This window comes from Protobothrops mucrosquamatus, unplaced genomic scaffold (assembly GCF_001527695.2).
Source record: "Protobothrops mucrosquamatus isolate PMUCROS unplaced genomic scaffold, P.Mucros_1.0 scaffold286, whole genome shotgun sequence".
Taxonomy (NCBI): Eukaryota; Metazoa; Chordata; class Lepidosauria; order Squamata; family Viperidae; genus Protobothrops; species Protobothrops mucrosquamatus.
Window position 1 is genome coordinate 519,572 of NW_015386630.1, and position 16,684 is coordinate 536,255.

Below are 16,684 nucleotides of genomic sequence, written 5' to 3' on the forward strand. Positions count from 1 at the left end.
CCCAGTAGCAAGGAGTCAAGTGAAGAGGTGACATTTCTATTGAGAAGAGCAGCAGCAACAGCTTGGCCGTATCACCATACAGTCTTAAAATATCTTGCTAAAAACGTTTCAATGGGGAGGGGAATGAGAAAGAGGGACAAACATTTCCTAGCCTAGAGCTCAGAAATCTGGGATGGAGCCAAGAACAAGAGCCAGACAAATGTCTATGAGTAGATGGTCCAGCAGATGCAAGTCCCAGCTGCGTGGCCTATTCCCCTTTCTAAGAAAACCCAGAGCAGCAACTGGAGCAAACACTTTCTTTTACCAAGAGAGATCTGGATATTTCAAAACAAAATCATTCCATCATGAATTTTAAGGTAAAGAAAAACACTGTCAATAAGAAATTTGTTGCTCTTAATTAGGGTTATCAGATCTAGACTACAAAAAACAAGACTGCTCAGAAAATCCTCTTTGTTGCCATCCAGTGATCATCTGGATCATTGCAGCCCACATTTGGCAACCCTAGGTGCCTTTGAAAGGAGCCATTCAACCATATTTGAAAACCTTCAAGAATACCCCACATTTTGTCCCAGTTTATTAAACATTCGAGCCATCTGCAAAATCAGAAACAAATTAATGATATAATTTCAGTCCCAAGGTAGCTGAACCTCTTTTCGTATCTTAAGTCCCAACCATCATGTTGTCAAAGAACTTGAATCTCAGTGATAAAAATGAAAAGACCACTTTTTCTGAAAATATTTGTATGTTTATGGCATGTAGTTATTCTATTTATAATTTGCAGTAAGCCCTAAAGTTTTAAAGTTTGCATGACTCGTGACTTGCATCACCTTAGTCAAGCACTGAATCCCACCATCCAGAACCACTGTTGTGCAGAATTTTCTACAACCTGGGGCTCTCTTAAATGCATTGGGATTGCCATTCCCAGAATTGTACAGCTAGCAAAATACTAACTCTGTAAGCAAGTCACAATTACAATTGGCATTGATCATTCTCCTGAGAAATGAGTTCTGCCACCTATGACTTTGCTAGTTCTGTTCCAAATGAATGCATTAGAGATTCTCTGCTACTTCTGCTAAAAAGGAGTTTTATATGGCCCTCTTTATGTTTTTATTTCAAGTGACAATTTTGTCTACTCCTATGCTATTTTATCTACTTCACAGGCTACTTCTGAGTGTTGCCAGTGACAGCTACTTGCTGCCAGCATTGCTGCTTCCTTGAACATTTTGTCAGTTTGGAAGATATTGTAGTTGGACTGCACTTAACAAGTCTGGTCTATATTCCTTTCTAGGACAGGCTGCTAGAAACTGACTTGAAGGTTCTTGAATATTGGCAGTGATAATTAAGTTGACTCTGTCATTTGAGGCTAGAAAGGGGAGGAGAGAGGATGTTGAACCTGCACAGCAACATAATCATTACATACTTTTGTTGAAGCAGTTTGGAATTTGATGAATGGATGTCACGTGATTGCAAACGATGACTAGGTTGATGTAATGCGCTTAAATAAGTTAATTAAATATCTAGTTGGGTCATTCACATATAAGTTATGTATAGGACTAACAGACTGCAAAAATAACAAGCTTTGCTCTCCGGACGTGTATGTGTAGCTTAACATGCTGTTGGAAATTCTATTTGCTCAGTTTACGGTTCAATATATTGTGCGAATTGAGAACACAAATAATTATCAGGTTCACCTAACCCAGTGTTTCTCAACCTTGACAATTTTAAGGCATGTGGACTTCAACTCCCAGAATTCCACAGCCAGCAATGCTGGCTGTGGAATTCTGGGAGTTGAAGTCCACATGCCTTAAAATTGTCAAGGTTGAGAAACACTGAAAAAGGTACTTTTTCCTATTTTCCGGCAACGGCGAGGCAGGATAACAACAAAACCCATCTTCCAAGGCGGTGCAAAGGATAATTTCTCAAGTCGCCTCCACAAACCGCCCTCTGATGGGCGCAGCGCCTTCCCTCGAGTGGCGCTCTGCACAGCCGATCAACGTATCTCTATGACTTCCGCCTTCACTTTTCCTGTTTCCGGTCTCGCCCTCCTTCGGCGGCAGCGGGGCCTGTGGGGCGATGGCGGCTGTACGGGGCCTCCGTATTTCGGTGAAGGCGACCGAGCCGGAGCCCATGGAAGTGGAGGAGGGCGAGCTGTTGCTTCAGACCGGAGCCCCCGCTACCACCTCGCCTCAGATAGCTACGGCATCAGCGGAGGAACTAGCCGTGCCGGTGGAGCGCTCGTTGAGGGAGCTGCTGCCGGTAACGGAGCCTGGGGAACGGGCCGGGTGGAGGGGTCACAGTCCGCCGCTTCCGGAGGCCTTTAGACACATAAACCGGGATCCGAGGCTTGAAAAACAGGGCACTCTTTGCGCATGTGCAGACTGCATTTCCATGGCCAAAGAGACTGAATTCGCTGTATCCGGATGAATGGGGTTACCGAGATACACGGATGTTGACAAGTAGGCCGTGCAGCCCTGATTTAAAAGATCTTTGCTTTCTTCCCTCGTTTCTTCTTCTGCCTCAGACTGCTTGCATGGCTGCCTGGCCCCAGATAGAAGCTTTCCCAAGATTTTGCACTAAAAAGGGAGTTTTATGTACTTACTTAACGTGGGCTTCGTCATTTCACAGACAGTGCAGTGTAGCTGAGGAGATTTCTCTAGGATGCTTCATGGGCTCTTGAAGAGCCCTTTATGGAGGACATGATGGAGATGGTGGCCTTCTCACAGGTGGCAATGCTCTTTTGGAGGCGGGTGAGGAATGGTAGAAATTTACCAGTCCTTTACTTTGGGCTTCAAAAAAAAAAAAGGTACATCAGTTTAAATTTAACAGGAAGCCTCAGAAAAACAAGAAAGAGCAACTGAAATGTTTTTTTTAGCTTGGATGGCCCTTGTTAATAAATTGGTTTGGATCTTTGGGAATTGGGAGATGACAAAAGGTTGAAGCAGGAGAACTGCTTTCTAGGAGAACTTCAGATTAGGAAAGTATATTATAACTTTCCTCGTTAATTGGGGACACTACCCTACAGAAAGGCACTTTGCTCAATAATTATATTAATGATTGTTTTATTTCAGGATACTAGCCGAAGATATGAAAACAAAGCTGGGAGCTTTGTCACTGGAATAGATGTGACTTCAAAGGTATTTATGTACAGTGATGTGCTTTTCATTCATTTTGGAAACCTGGAAAATGTCAAATTTCAGATTCATTGATGTACACGTATACATATTGCTATATGTATGTATATTATGTGAGTTTCAATCCATTTCAGTATATAGGCATATCTCTACAGCATGGCCTTCCACCTTTAAAAATAAGGGTTGTTGGCAGGATCCAAGTAATGTGTTATTTGCAATTGTGTAAATTATCTGTTCTTTAATAAGTATATAATGGCAAATGTAATAGTTTTCATTATTTTTTTTCTCTAGAATCTCTCAGTGTGAGCTTCCCTTCATAGTTGACTGATCTCCATACATAACTCTGAGCCTGAAGAAATATATTTTCATTCCCCAATACAATCAATATTTAAATGGGACTGTGACAATTCGAATAATTGAAAATAACATTTGACACAAGAACTTGGTCTTAGTATGCCTGGGAAATGGGTGCTTTTTCCTGTCATCTATCATCAGCTTCTCTGATTATTCTAATAGTTATTTGCAGAGATTGGGCTATGGCACACTGGACTCATCCCCAGTTTTAGGAAGGCTATTGAATACAGCTGATATTTTATTGCAAGAAGCAATTTATGGGAAGATTTTGTATCCTGAAACAATTGGGCCTCTGCATATTTTTCTTAAATGGGAAGTTACCTATCTTCCTGCTGTGAACGTGAAAAATTGTAGCTGTCTAAATTTATTGAGAAGCTTTTTTAATGGTGGCCTGGATTTTATTTCCCAATTGCATCATTCCCTTCTGTCAGGGAGAGCCAAATGTTTCTGCATCACATGGAGACTTGATAGAAGGAGCAAGTTGTTTTTCCAGTTATACTGCATAAAGCATCAGACCATAATTTCTGCTGCTATTCAAATACAGGTAATGTTGTAATATTGCAGAGTAGCACAAAAAATGAATTTAGGTTTTAAGACATATGAATGTTTTTTCTGTTTTTTGCAAAGCAGATATCAGCTGCTGTTACTACCAGTCACTTGGATATTCAATCACCTCTTTTTTTCCTTTTTGTAGGAAGCGATTGAGAAGAAGGAGCAGAGAGCAAAACGTTTTCATTTTCGTGGAGAAATCAATCTTGCTCAAAGAAATGTAACACTGGATCGAGATATGATGAAGAAAGGTACTGAGAACTGTGTGCTCTGTAAACAAGTAAATCTTCCCATTTGTTCTGGGCTTTGTAAAACTTGGTGTTTTGGTCTTTCAGGTTGGATGAAATGCACAACTGATCCTCCGTAATGAGTGTATTTTTCAGTGGATAGCTTTGTATAGATGAGGAAAGAATCCAAATGTTACATTTTTTTAATTTCAGCAAATGAATTAGTAGAGTAGAGCAGTGATGCTAGTAGATTGGGAATCAGGCACTTTGTGTAGAAACAGTATGTTGGCTGCCACCTCACGTTTGCACTTCTCAACCATTCAGAATCAGTTGCCATGAACTGGGGGGGGGGGGGCTGGATGGTAGATGGGATGATTGGGGAAACGAAACTTCACTGTATCTTTCTGAGATAGACTTCAAAGACAACCGCCTGGGAACAGAATGCAGCTGCATACCAAACCTACGCCTGAAGTGACTGTTCCAAAAGCATCTTATCTGAGTTTGATATGACATGAGGGCCCATGGGAAGCAACTGAAGGAGAGAAAAGTTAGACTTGGGGATTTTGGCGCTCGATTTTCAGTTCTGGCTACGCATTACTGTAATTCACTTGACTTCTAGTAAACTATACCTTTGTCAGTAAATGGAGTTAAGGATCATTCTTATTTAGAGGTTCAAGCTGTGGCAAGTCTGACACAGTAGGTGGGTAAATGTTTATTTTAGTACATAGTTATCTGCTATGTACTGAGTCAAATCATTAGTTCATCTAGGATGGTATAATAGTGGAAGATATCGGAAGTGAACTTCAGGACATATAATTTTACATGAAAATATGCTCACATTGAAAAATCTAAAGTCTTCTTATGCAACTATGGTTCCTGTGATCCTTAAATGAGAACAAATATTGTTGAATTTAAAGGGGGTCATCATTCTTTTGAAAACAGTGAATAATGCACATTGTAAAAATCTATTCAGATACAAATCTGAATAGATTTTTACAATGTGCATTATTTACTGTTTTCAAAAGAATGATGACCCCCTATCACTCCTTTAACCTTGTTATGCCTACATTAGGGAAAGAATTCCAAGATGGACTATGGAAAAGGGAATGAAAGGAATCCTTTTCCAGGTTTTTCATCTATAAATCTGATAATGGGACAAAGCAGCCTTTCTTCCTTTTTTGAACTGTGCTTTCTTGAACCTACAAAAAAGTGATGAAAAGCTGATTTATTTGCATTGTTGCCTGATGTTTTTTGTTTTGCTTGCCTTTTTTTGGGTTAGTTGCTGACACTTAGACTAGATTTTGAATTTCTTGTAGCCATTCCCAAATTGCGACTAGATACCATATATATTTATGGTGTTGATGAAATGAGCACCCAGGATATTTTTGCCTATTTCAAGGAATATCCCCCTGCTCACATTGAGTGGCTGGATGACACATCTTGTAAGTACTATTTATTTTAAGCAGAAAGATTATTTATTCTATGGGGATTGTCACCTTTATTTTCTGTTAAACGTATAGTGGGAATGGAAGAGTTTTTCCTTATGACATTTCTCCTACACTTGAGACAGAGTATTGCATTTTTCATTATGTGTTTGTAGTTTGGGCACTAACTGGATTTTTTTCTTTCTTTTGAGGCAATGTTGTTTGGCTTGATGAAGTAACAGCGACGCGAGCACTTATCAACATGAGTTCTATGCCTGGTGAGGCAAAAATAAAATCCCAAGAAAACTGTAAGAAAATAGAAGAATCCACAAAGAAAGGTAAAAGACATTTTGTTCCTTAGCCACAGGACTTTGGATTTTGTATGGTACATCTAGGCACATGTTAATTGGTGTTAAGTGGAATTCTGAAATTCACTGCTGAAATCACTTCTGTAGTTCCAGTGATAGTTTTGCTTGCAGAGATCATAGTATCAGCTTCTACCTCTAAATGTTGTACGTATATTTCATCTATATTTCATCACCTGTGTGAAAAGGCCTTAGGTAACAAGACTGAAAAGGATTTTCAAGAAAACTACTGATCATAATAAAGGAGACTGAACATGTGAAACGGTAGGCATGTTCAGAAGAATTAACTCAGTTTCAGGCCCTTAGTGCTAATCAGACTTAAGCCTTTATTCCATTTTTATCTTTTTGCTTTTGGTTCAACTCCTTATTTTTATAATTAAATATTTTTATTTGTGACATGACACTCTATTGAGGTGGACTACTGGTTTGGCTGAGCTTGTACAGGTAGTCTTTGACTTACAACAGTTCATTTAGTTACAGTTCAAACTTTCAACAGCATTGGAAAAAAATGACGCAGGACGGTTTTTCACACAACCATTGCAGCATCCCCATGGTCATGTGATCAGAATTCAGGCATTTGGCAACTGACTCATATTTATGATGATTGCAGTGTCCTGGGGTCATGTGATCACTTTATAATCTTCTGACAAGTCAATGGGGAAGTCAGATTCATTAAACCACAAAGTGTTACTAACTAAACAACTGCAGTAATTCACTTAATAACTGTGGCAAGAAAGGTCATAAAATGGGGCAAAACTCACTTAACAAATGTCTCAATAACAGAAATTGTGGGCTCAGTTGTGGTTGTAAGTCAAGGAGTATCTGTATTGTCTGTGCTGTAGAAAGAACTATACTTAATTAGTGGAACACGTTTTGTATACAAAAGTTTTTAGGTTCAATTCTGACTATACTAGAAAGATACGGAAAGACTCCATCCGGTTTATCTCCAATTTTTGGTTGATCAGACTACAGCAAATAGTTAGGCAGTCCTTAACTAATGTAATGGCTTTCCCTAATGCAAGAGTGTTTCCTATGCTCTTCCACGGTTTCAAGCCAAGTAATAATGCCAATTGCATTACTCCCTGAAAGGTTGTAACCTTGAATGCTTTGGACTGATACTGGGGTAATCTGCATGTGAGCCAGGTTCTCTGTCCCTGAGCTACTTGGTACTAGGTAGGAAATGTATTTCTTTCATAAGAAGTGTGGCTCATGTTGTGTTCATCTTGAGGCTCATCTTCATCTTCTTCCTTTTCTGAGTCTTACATGGCTTTAGTGCTGGGAACCTGGAGAGTCAATATTGGAGTGCAAAAGGGCCAGCTGCGTTCCATTCTTGTGGAGAAATCCTGCTTCATCTCATGACTTCTGCCTTTGTCACTTCTGGGTGATGAACTAGGCCAGGGGTAGGCAACCTTGGCTCTTTTATGACTTTTATGACTCGTGGACTTCCTGCTGGCTCAGGAATTCTGGGAGTTGAAGTCCACGAGTCATAAAAGAGCCAAGGTTGCCTACCCCTGAACTAGGCCGTTATTTACTAGGTATAGACAAAGTAATGATTGTAAAATATATTTTTGTTTATTTTAGAAAAAGAGGAGTCAAACTCAGATGAAGAAACGGAAGAAGGTGAGGTAGAAGATGATCATCCAAGTGATACAGAGGTTAGTGTAGCATGTTTGGGCTGTGACCAAGTCTGTTTGAATAAGAACCAAAAAAAGAAACCAAAATCAAGGAAGAGATTACCTATATAGCCCTCCACAACTCGAGCATTGTCTAGATCAGTGGTGGCGAACCTATGGCATGCGTGCCAGAGGCGGCACTCAGAGCCCTCTCTGTGGGCACACGTGGCGTTGCCCCAGCCTTGCCTCCCCCCCCGCAACCCCCTCACCAGCAGCCCCCCTGGAGGAGAGTCGCCCCCCGAGTGTGGCCCACACGGAGCAGTACAGCCAAGGACATGGCAGTCAGGCAGCGTACATAAGACTGCCCTCACGCCCCATCGTGCACAGTTGATGCGGGCGCGGGCCGAGGGTGTGGCTGCCATGGTGCTGCTGGGCGATCTGCGGCAGGCCCTGGAAACGGTGAGTGGCCCTGCGGGCAGGTGGGGTAGAGGCAGAGCGGGGACGGGGTGGGGGGGTGGAGCGGGGTGGGGGTGGGGGGTGGAGCGGGGGCGGGGCCAGTTTTTGGGCACTCGGTCTCTAAAAGGTTCACCATCACTGGTCTAGATGTATGGTCTTCCTAACATTCTTAGCAGTTACCATGCTAGCTGATTCTGGGAGATGTCCTGCATACCTGAAGAGGGCCCATAATGGGGAAAGCTGAAATGAAATAGCAGAATATGACTAATGAGTATCTACAGTCTAATTTGCCGGGCGGGGGGGCAAGTTTCATTGACAAGCTCAAATAAAATGTAATTATAACATAGGAACTGTGGTTGGCTGCGTATTAGACCAATAACAGGCCCCTTAAGCTGAGCTTTGTGCTCCTCTCAAAGACATGTATGTCATCTTGTAATTTGATTGAACTGAATGAAAAAATCTGAAAGCAAAATCAAAAACTGGGCTGGCTTCTTCAAGCTGAGAGATCTTGAATTGAACTAGAACAATACCTTTGTGAGTGTTTTTTTTTTCTACAGCTGGACACTTTATCCCAAGTGGAAGAAGATTCCCTTTTGCGTAATGACCTTCGTCCGGCCAGTAAGCTGGCCAAAGGCAACAAGCTCTTCATGAGATTTGCCACCAGAGGTAAAGAGCTTGACCTATACAAAGAGTCCATTGCAATGCAGTGCATAGTTATGGCCCAGTTTGTCTTGGTTTTATGGTCTACAGCAGACATGTCAAACTCACGTCACGTGACGTCGCGCGGTGTATCGGGACGGTTTTGCCATTGCCGGCAATGGGGTGGGCGAGGCTTCCAGATGGCGCGTCCGGCCCACGGGCCAGCAGTTTGACACCCCTGGTCTACAGAAATCTTTCATGAACCCTGAAATAAAATGAATTAGCTATTTCCCATCTATACAATAATTAACCAAAAATTTCACAGAAATTTCAAAAGAATTAAAAACATTTGTAAATCTGTAAAAAAAAACCAACCTTGGTAATAATATGTAATGTGTTGCTGGAGTGGTGAAAATATGGGTGCCAAGTGGAAGGCTCTGCATAACAAAGATGCTACTGAAGAGAAGCCCGTCTCTTAAGAGTCACCAAATGTATCAGAAAAAGTTTTAGCTATGTAGATTTTCATCTCATCTTTTAATCTTTCCTAATGCTTTCCACTCTCAGATTCATAGGTTATAGATCAGGTATCGGCTGTCTGTGGACTGCATGAAGCCACAGCAATGAAATGTGATTGTGATTTTTTTCTTCTATTTGTTGCTTTTTAAAATATTTTTAGCGAAATAACACCCATATTTAGATAGTAAGCCTCTACAGAATTAACCCCTCTGTTTTGAGTTAAAAAACCAAAAAAAATCCACAACATTAAAAAGCATTAGGGTTACATTTTAGCCATTGAAATTGATTCCCACTATGGAAAGAATTTGTGATTGGTTCCATAGTTCCACTAGTGTAGAATGTTCCTGCATCCACTTAGCATTTGTGCTACTCTTACAGATGACAAGAAGGAGCTTGGAGCTGCCAGGAGAAGCCAATATTACATGAAATATGGAAATCCTAATTATGGAGGCATGAAAGGCATCTTGAGCAACTCATGGTGAGCTGGGAAGAGATACCCCTTGGAAATTGTATTATCCAAAATATGAGCTATTGTGTTAGCTTGATTCCTTCATTTGAAAGTACCTTTCATTTCCCACATCTCCTGTGTCTGTCAGGCTAGGAAGATGTATGGGAAGTATCTTCTCAGTACGCTCTTCATTCTCTATAGCAGGGCTTTTCAACCTTTTCACCCATTGTACCACTTTTAGGATATGGCAACATCCAAGTACCACCAGTCACCTAGCAAGGTGTCAAAAACTTGATGACCAAAAAAAAAGGAAAAAAGTGAGAAAGTACAGGTAGTCCTCGACTTACGACAGTTCACTTAGTGACTGTTTGAAGTTACAATGGCACTGAAAAAAGTGCCCCCCGCCTACCCACCCAGTGGCGCTCTTCCTCCTGTCCGAGGTTTTCATTGTTGTGAGCATTTCTGTTGAGGATTGGCAGCGGGGATGGGGTGGGGGGGTGTTTGGTTTTTATTCCCCCCATCTGCTGGGTGGTTGCACCCGGTTTTGATCACTTCACATGACCCTGGGACACTGTGACCGTCATAAATATGAATCAGTTGCCAAGCATCTGTATGTAAATCACAAGACCCTGGAGATGCTGCAACATTCCAGCTGATCGGCGCTTCTGGGCTCAGCAGAAGCGCCAGGATCAGTGCTGCTTTCCAGCTGATCGGCGCTTCTTTTGGGCTCAGCAGAAGCACCAGGATCAGCGCCGAGCTCCAGCTGGAGCCTGGCGCTGATCCTGGCGCTTCCGCTGAGCCGTGACAGCCCTGCAGCTCAGGCTTGTGCGGTGCTGCCATCGGTTCAGCTCATTCCCCTCCCCCGCTACTTTTTCTAGGATGGTCGCGTACCACCTGCCAGGTGCCAATGTACCACAGGTGGTACCCGTACCACTGGTTGAAAAGCCCTGGTCTATAGCAGCATCAGTTAATGCACTGGATTTATTAGGGCGGTCTTTAGTCCAGGCCCATCTTACTATATTCTTGGGGTGTGGAATTAGGTACATGCTTGATTACAAGAAGACATTACAAGTAGAAGAACTGCAGCAGACAGCACAAGAAATAAATACTCAGGAATACTGGAAATAGGAATGCTCTTGAATGCAGGAAATATCTAGAATAGTTTCCTAGACTCCATATAATTTTAAGTTGTAGTTTGAAAAGTTGCCAACATATCTGCAAGACCAAATTAATATGTATATCAGGGGATGGGTTAACCGTTAGAGGAAAAACAGGCTTCTTGGCTGTGATAGTTGACACAATATGCTAAAGCTAATCCTGGATTAATAAAATACAGTTGTTATGTTCGTAGCAAACAGCATATTTGCATTACATTAAAGAAATGTAAACTATGTTATGGTATAACACAGTGGTCTGGTTCATATGGCCCATTAGGATGCTTGCTGGAATCTCTCAGAACACTGAACTATAGCCATAACCAAGCTTCATTTTATTTTGTCATGGTAGTGACAAAAGAGAAAATGAAAGTTCATCATTTTTCTGGGTCATTTGCAAATGGAAGAAGGTACAACCAAATCATCCCTGAGCAAAAATTCACTGGTTATATCTAAATTGTCTATAATAAGCCCAGTTTTTAGTGGAAGATTATAGGAAAAGCTTATGTTGGTGCACGTGATAGCTGCAAATCTTCCTTGTCTTTGCAGGAAGCGGAGATATCATTCACGCCGACTTCACCGGGATGTAATTAAAAAAAGAACTCTCATTGGGGATGATGATGGTCTGACACCCCCTTATAAACATCACTCAGGTAAGGGAAAACATTTTTGTAATGCAAGCAAATTATAACTACTTCTAACACAGTTGGTTTGTTGTACATTATAAAACTGGAGTATGTATATAAAACTGGTGTATGAATATGTGTGTATGTGTATTTTTTTTCTGACATAAAAGCTTCATTACCTAATTTTGCATGTATATAGGCTCTCCAGTAAAAACAGTTATCTGTATTATAGAATAGCATTGTGAAATCAAAATAGGAAGGAAAAACTGGGTTTTGGGACTGTGCCTTCATTCCTCTCTAAAAGCAACAGAAAGTATTATTCCTGGAATATAGGCCAAGATAGTTTAAGAATCGAAGTAATCGTATGGAGCAAATAACACAAATAGGAAAAAAAAACACTAGATAAATATTTTAAGGCAAGAGTTGGCGTCATCATTCAGCCCCAAACTCAGATAAAACTAATTGTTTCAGCCTTTAGAATTGGTTCTTGCAAAACCAAGACAGCCAAGAATTTGCGCATGCAAACGACATGTATGAGCAAACTAAAAATACAACAACCAGGGAACAAACTTTACTCTCTGTACAGAAAACGTCACTGAGATCTTTATACTGACATCTGGTGACTAATCTTGCACTTTAAGCTCTTTTTCAAGGTTTCTAAGAAAATGTCCATAAAGAAGGTCACCTCAACTAGCTGATCTTGACAGAAAATATTCAGTCAGACCCAATTATTACTTGGATGGGGAACTATCTGGAAATCTGCAAGTGTTTCTAAAATTATGAAATCAAACCATTCATAAATGCCATAATCCAAATATCACAATAACAGTAAACAGAGAAGCTTAGCTTATAATCAGAAAAGATACCATGGACTGGCTTCTAGAAATTATTAGAATAAGAGCAAATGTTTCCAGTAGTGTGTCTTTATGATTCCTGCTTCTTGATTTTCAAATACCATCAGTTAATGTTTTCAGGAGAGAGACCTGTTCCGTATGTCTGACATCTGATTCTACCTGGTAAAAGTTGCTTTCATCCAAGAGGCTGCTATTACTATTTATGCTGCTCTGTGTCAAAATGAATGCTCAGTATATTAAACACCTATTAACAAATAAAGGAGCAATAGTGACCCAGAGAACTGTATATTTTGTCCACTCATTCATAATGGTTAAAATAAAATAAGACTTTTCTTAGTTGAGGAGGTGAACCATATTGGGCAGAAATGATTTGATTCCCCACAGCCACTCTGACACTTGGATGGACTAGATAGTAATGGTCAGTGTAATTCAATAAGTGTCCAATGACATCTGTGGGTTAGTAACGTTCATGATATTTTCTGGAATTAAGTATGAGTTGTTTACCTAGGTCGGGTAGGCAACCTTGGCTCTTTTATGACTCGTAGATAGCTGGCTCAGGAATTCTGGGAGTTGAAGTCCACGAGTCATAAAAGAGCCAAGGTTGCCTACCCCTAACCTAGGTGATGATTTCAGAGCCTTTCTTATCAAGAATTGGGTAATGACAGATGAGAGCTCATCTTTATCTGCAAAGTAAAAAATTATTTTGAAATTTAAGTGAATGTTCATTTGAGAAACCTTTTTAAAAAAATTATCCTGGGTTTTTTCTTCCCTATATTTTCTTACGTTGCTGGTTTGTTCATGATTTTATGTATCAAATAGCACCTTTGCGAGGAAAGCTCTGCCTCAACTTAATGAGCAAGTGCTTAGGTTTGATGTTACTTCTGTCTGGAGGACATTGCAGAAAGTTAACATTCGGAAAGCGGCAAGCCTGAATAATATCCCTGGGCGAGTTCTTAGGGAGTGTGCAGATGAGTTGGCCTGTGTTCTTACAGATATTTTTAAGCTTTCATTGTAGAAGGCAGTCATCCCTTCATATTTTAAGACTGCAATTATTTTGCCAGTGCCTAAAAACTGTACAATCATAAGTCTTAATGATTATTGTTTGGTTGCACTTAACGTCCATCATGATGAAATGCTTTGAAAGGCTGATAAAGGACTATATTGTATCCAGCCTCCCTCCAGCATTTGACTTACTTCGGTTTGCTTACCGGGTGAATCACTCCACGAGGGTGCTAATTCCACTGTTCCCCATCTGAGTTTGACACACTTAGAGGAAAGAAACACTCATGTGCAAATGCTGTTTGTCAACTTTAATTTGGTATTTAATATGATCATTCCTCCACATTTCGCAAAGAAACTAGGCCTTTTAGGCTTTAATACTCCTTTGTGCAACTGGATTCTTGATTTTCTTTGCACTGATAGGCCCCAGTATGTGCGAGTTGGGACTAATATTTCTAGCACCATTTCTTTAGCCCAGGTTTTCCTCAGGGCTGTGTCCCAAGTCCACTATTGTTCACCCTGATGACTCATGATGTTGTGCAAAATTTGCTACCAACCATATTGTGAGGTATGGTGGGCTTCATTCAGGATGACGATGGTGCTTATAGGAAGAGGGTTCAATGAACTGGTGTAATAAGAACATTTTGGTTCTAAATGTAGGAAAAACAAAACAAAAATCATTGATTTCAGAAAAGTCGGGCACAGCGATACATACCTCTCTGTATTACTAATTCAACTGTGGGGGTGGTTAGGAGTACTGTATTAAGTTTCTTGTGGTGCAGCTAACAAGTAGGTTAGCTTGGTCTCTCAACAGTGAGACACTGGTGAAGTGAGCATTGCAGCGCCTGCATTTTCTGCGTCGTATAAGAAGACACATCTTCCTTACCATTTTCTATAAAGGGATGATTGAGAATATCTTGTCATATGTATTACTGTTTGGTTTGGAAGTATTACTGCTTTGGACTGGCAGGCTGTGTATAGACTGGTGAGGATGACGGAAAAGATTATTGGAAGTTCATTTCCTTCTATCCAGCACATGGCATATAAGCATTGCTTGACCAGGGTCCACAATATTGTCAGGGACTTTACACATCCTCTCCATTACCAGTTTTCATTGTTGCCTTCTGGGAGGAGGCTTCGTGCTACCTGAAGAGAACAACTAAACTCTGTAATAGCTTTGTAGTAAATAGTATCAACCTTGTTAACTCTCAAAGCTCTTTTTTCATTATATATTCAAAATGGACTGTGATTAATATGTATGTAAGTTGTGTTGTCATTTTAGTATAACTTGGTACTTTTGGATGCTGCTGCTGTTACTGTATTACTGTTATCTTTGGGATGGTGACACTGTTTGGTGGATGGCGTTTTTTCTTTTGAGAGTGGGCATCAGAATTTCATTTTGTGCCATTGTGTATACAGAAAAATGACAATAGATGTTATCTTATATTCTTTCCTCTTCATTAGAAGGTGGTCTATTGCTGCAATCATTACTGATGTAATAGATAAGCTGTTATTTATGATCATAATTCATGATACATACAGGGAACATACAATTCTTTAACGGGAATTAGCAAAATAGATTTCTAATGTGCTTAGGCATCAGTAGAAGTCATTTTGGAAAGAGGAAGTACACTAAACCAGCAAAATATTTACTGAATTCTTATTTTTTGGTTTCCTTTGCAGGTACTCCACATACCACATACCACCTAATGGTTGTATCCAACCATTTTCACACATAAAATGGTGGGTGCGGTTTTAGCCATTTTAGAAAGATCTTTCTTGCCTTCCAGGATTAGTAAATGTACCTGAAGAACCAATTGAGGAAGAAGAGGAGGAGGACCAAGATGATGATCAATATATGGATGAGGATGATCGTGTAGTTGTGGAATACAGAGATGAACTTCAGGCTTACAAGCAGTCTCGTGAACGGAGTGCTCGGCGGTCCAGTGCTAGCGAATCTGATTCTGATGAAATGGACTATGATCTTGAGCTGAAAATGATCTCTACTCCTTCCCCCAAGAAAAGCATGAAAATGACTATGTATGCAGATGAAGTAGAATCTCAGTTGAAGAGCATTAGGTAAGGCTGGTTTACATTGAGAAAGCTCCTTTATTTCTTAATCCTAGATTACGTTGGTGAGCTGATGAGATTTGACCATCAAATTAAGATTGCATAAAAGAAGAAAATTGGTTCAAACCAATTGGAATTGTTGGAATTACAGGCACACTGGTGATGTGAAAAAACAGGCATGAAAATAAATTTAAAGCAGAATAAATGAAGCAATTGCAATGTAACTGACCACAGGATTATAATAGATAAATCAGAAACTATTTGAGGGTAAATCAAATTAGGAAAAATATTAAATTCAAAAAGATAAAAGAGTGCTGGGGCTCCTTTCCGCTCACATTGATGATCACATTTGGGAAATATTTGCTCATGCTAATATTTAGTCTTCCCTGGCGTTAAGGACTTCAGCTAGCCTCGGGGTGATCTTTTCTTGGCTTTGAGATGTTCAACAGAACAGAGGTTGGAGCACTTTCTCACTCCAGAACAACTGGAACCTTGATTTTGAAGTACAGATTTACCTATTCTCATTAAGCCACACACCTTTTACACAAAAAGGTGTTCTGACGGGAGTTTGTAGAGTTTGCAGTTTCCATTTTGATTCATGCAAGATTATTTTTTTTTAATGTAGAAATTCAATGAGAGCAGACAGTGTCACTTCCAGCAATATCAAGAATCGTATTGGAAGCAAAGGAGCCTCAGAGAAAGTTACTGATGTGAGGCTGCTGTTGGAAGAAAAAAGGCACGGGAGTCCTAGCCTGCATCAGCCCGTGAGCTCTGTGAAATCAGGTAAAGGATTCTTTGCTGTTGATTATCCCAACTTACTTCAGCTTTGGAGGACCTGTTTTGTAACATTGCATTACTTGTATAATTCAGAATAAATAGGATGAACAACATGGATATTTTTCAGGTGCTCGATGCCCCTGAGATGGCATTGTTGATTTGGCCCACTGTTAAGACATTTCAGATCATTCACCCTCCTGATACTGCATGTGCATGTACACATACACCCCCATCCACACCCCCAGTCTTCCCATCGGGCTCTTGGATCATGTACTGCAGTGTTTCTCAACCTTGACAATTTTAAGGCATGTGGACTTCAACTCCCAGAATTCCACAGCCAGCATTGCTGGCTGTGGAATTCTGGGAGTTGAAGTCCACATGCCTTAAAATTGTCAAGGTTGAGAAACACTGATGTACTACCACTGGTATACTCAGCTTAATAATAATGCTTATATTCGGATTCTTCATTGCGATGATGAGTG

The 16,684-nt window shown here is 40.4% G+C and overlaps 1 protein-coding gene across 1 annotated transcript in view; it reads left to right on the plus strand.

Moving 5' to 3' along the window:
- Nucleotides 1-2,050: 2,050 nt before the first annotated feature.
- NCBP3 (nuclear cap binding subunit 3) overlaps nucleotides 2,051-16,684 on the plus strand; it is a 17,247-nt gene continuing 2,613 nt past the window's right edge. Inside the window, exons 1-11 of the mRNA XM_015814831.1 lie at nucleotides 2,051-2,256; nucleotides 3,069-3,134; nucleotides 4,180-4,285; nucleotides 5,578-5,703; nucleotides 5,898-6,023; nucleotides 7,632-7,705; nucleotides 8,677-8,785; nucleotides 9,653-9,752; nucleotides 11,426-11,529; nucleotides 15,146-15,434; nucleotides 16,051-16,248. Of these exons, the coding sequence (XP_015670317.1) occupies nucleotides 2,074-2,256; nucleotides 3,069-3,134; nucleotides 4,180-4,285; nucleotides 5,578-5,703; nucleotides 5,898-6,023; nucleotides 7,632-7,705; nucleotides 8,677-8,785; nucleotides 9,653-9,752; nucleotides 11,426-11,529; nucleotides 15,146-15,434; nucleotides 16,051-16,248 (1,481 nt within the window). The 5' untranslated portion in view covers nucleotides 2,051-2,073. The remainder of the gene's footprint in view (nucleotides 2,257-3,068; nucleotides 3,135-4,179; nucleotides 4,286-5,577; nucleotides 5,704-5,897; nucleotides 6,024-7,631; nucleotides 7,706-8,676; nucleotides 8,786-9,652; nucleotides 9,753-11,425; nucleotides 11,530-15,145; nucleotides 15,435-16,050; nucleotides 16,249-16,684) is intronic.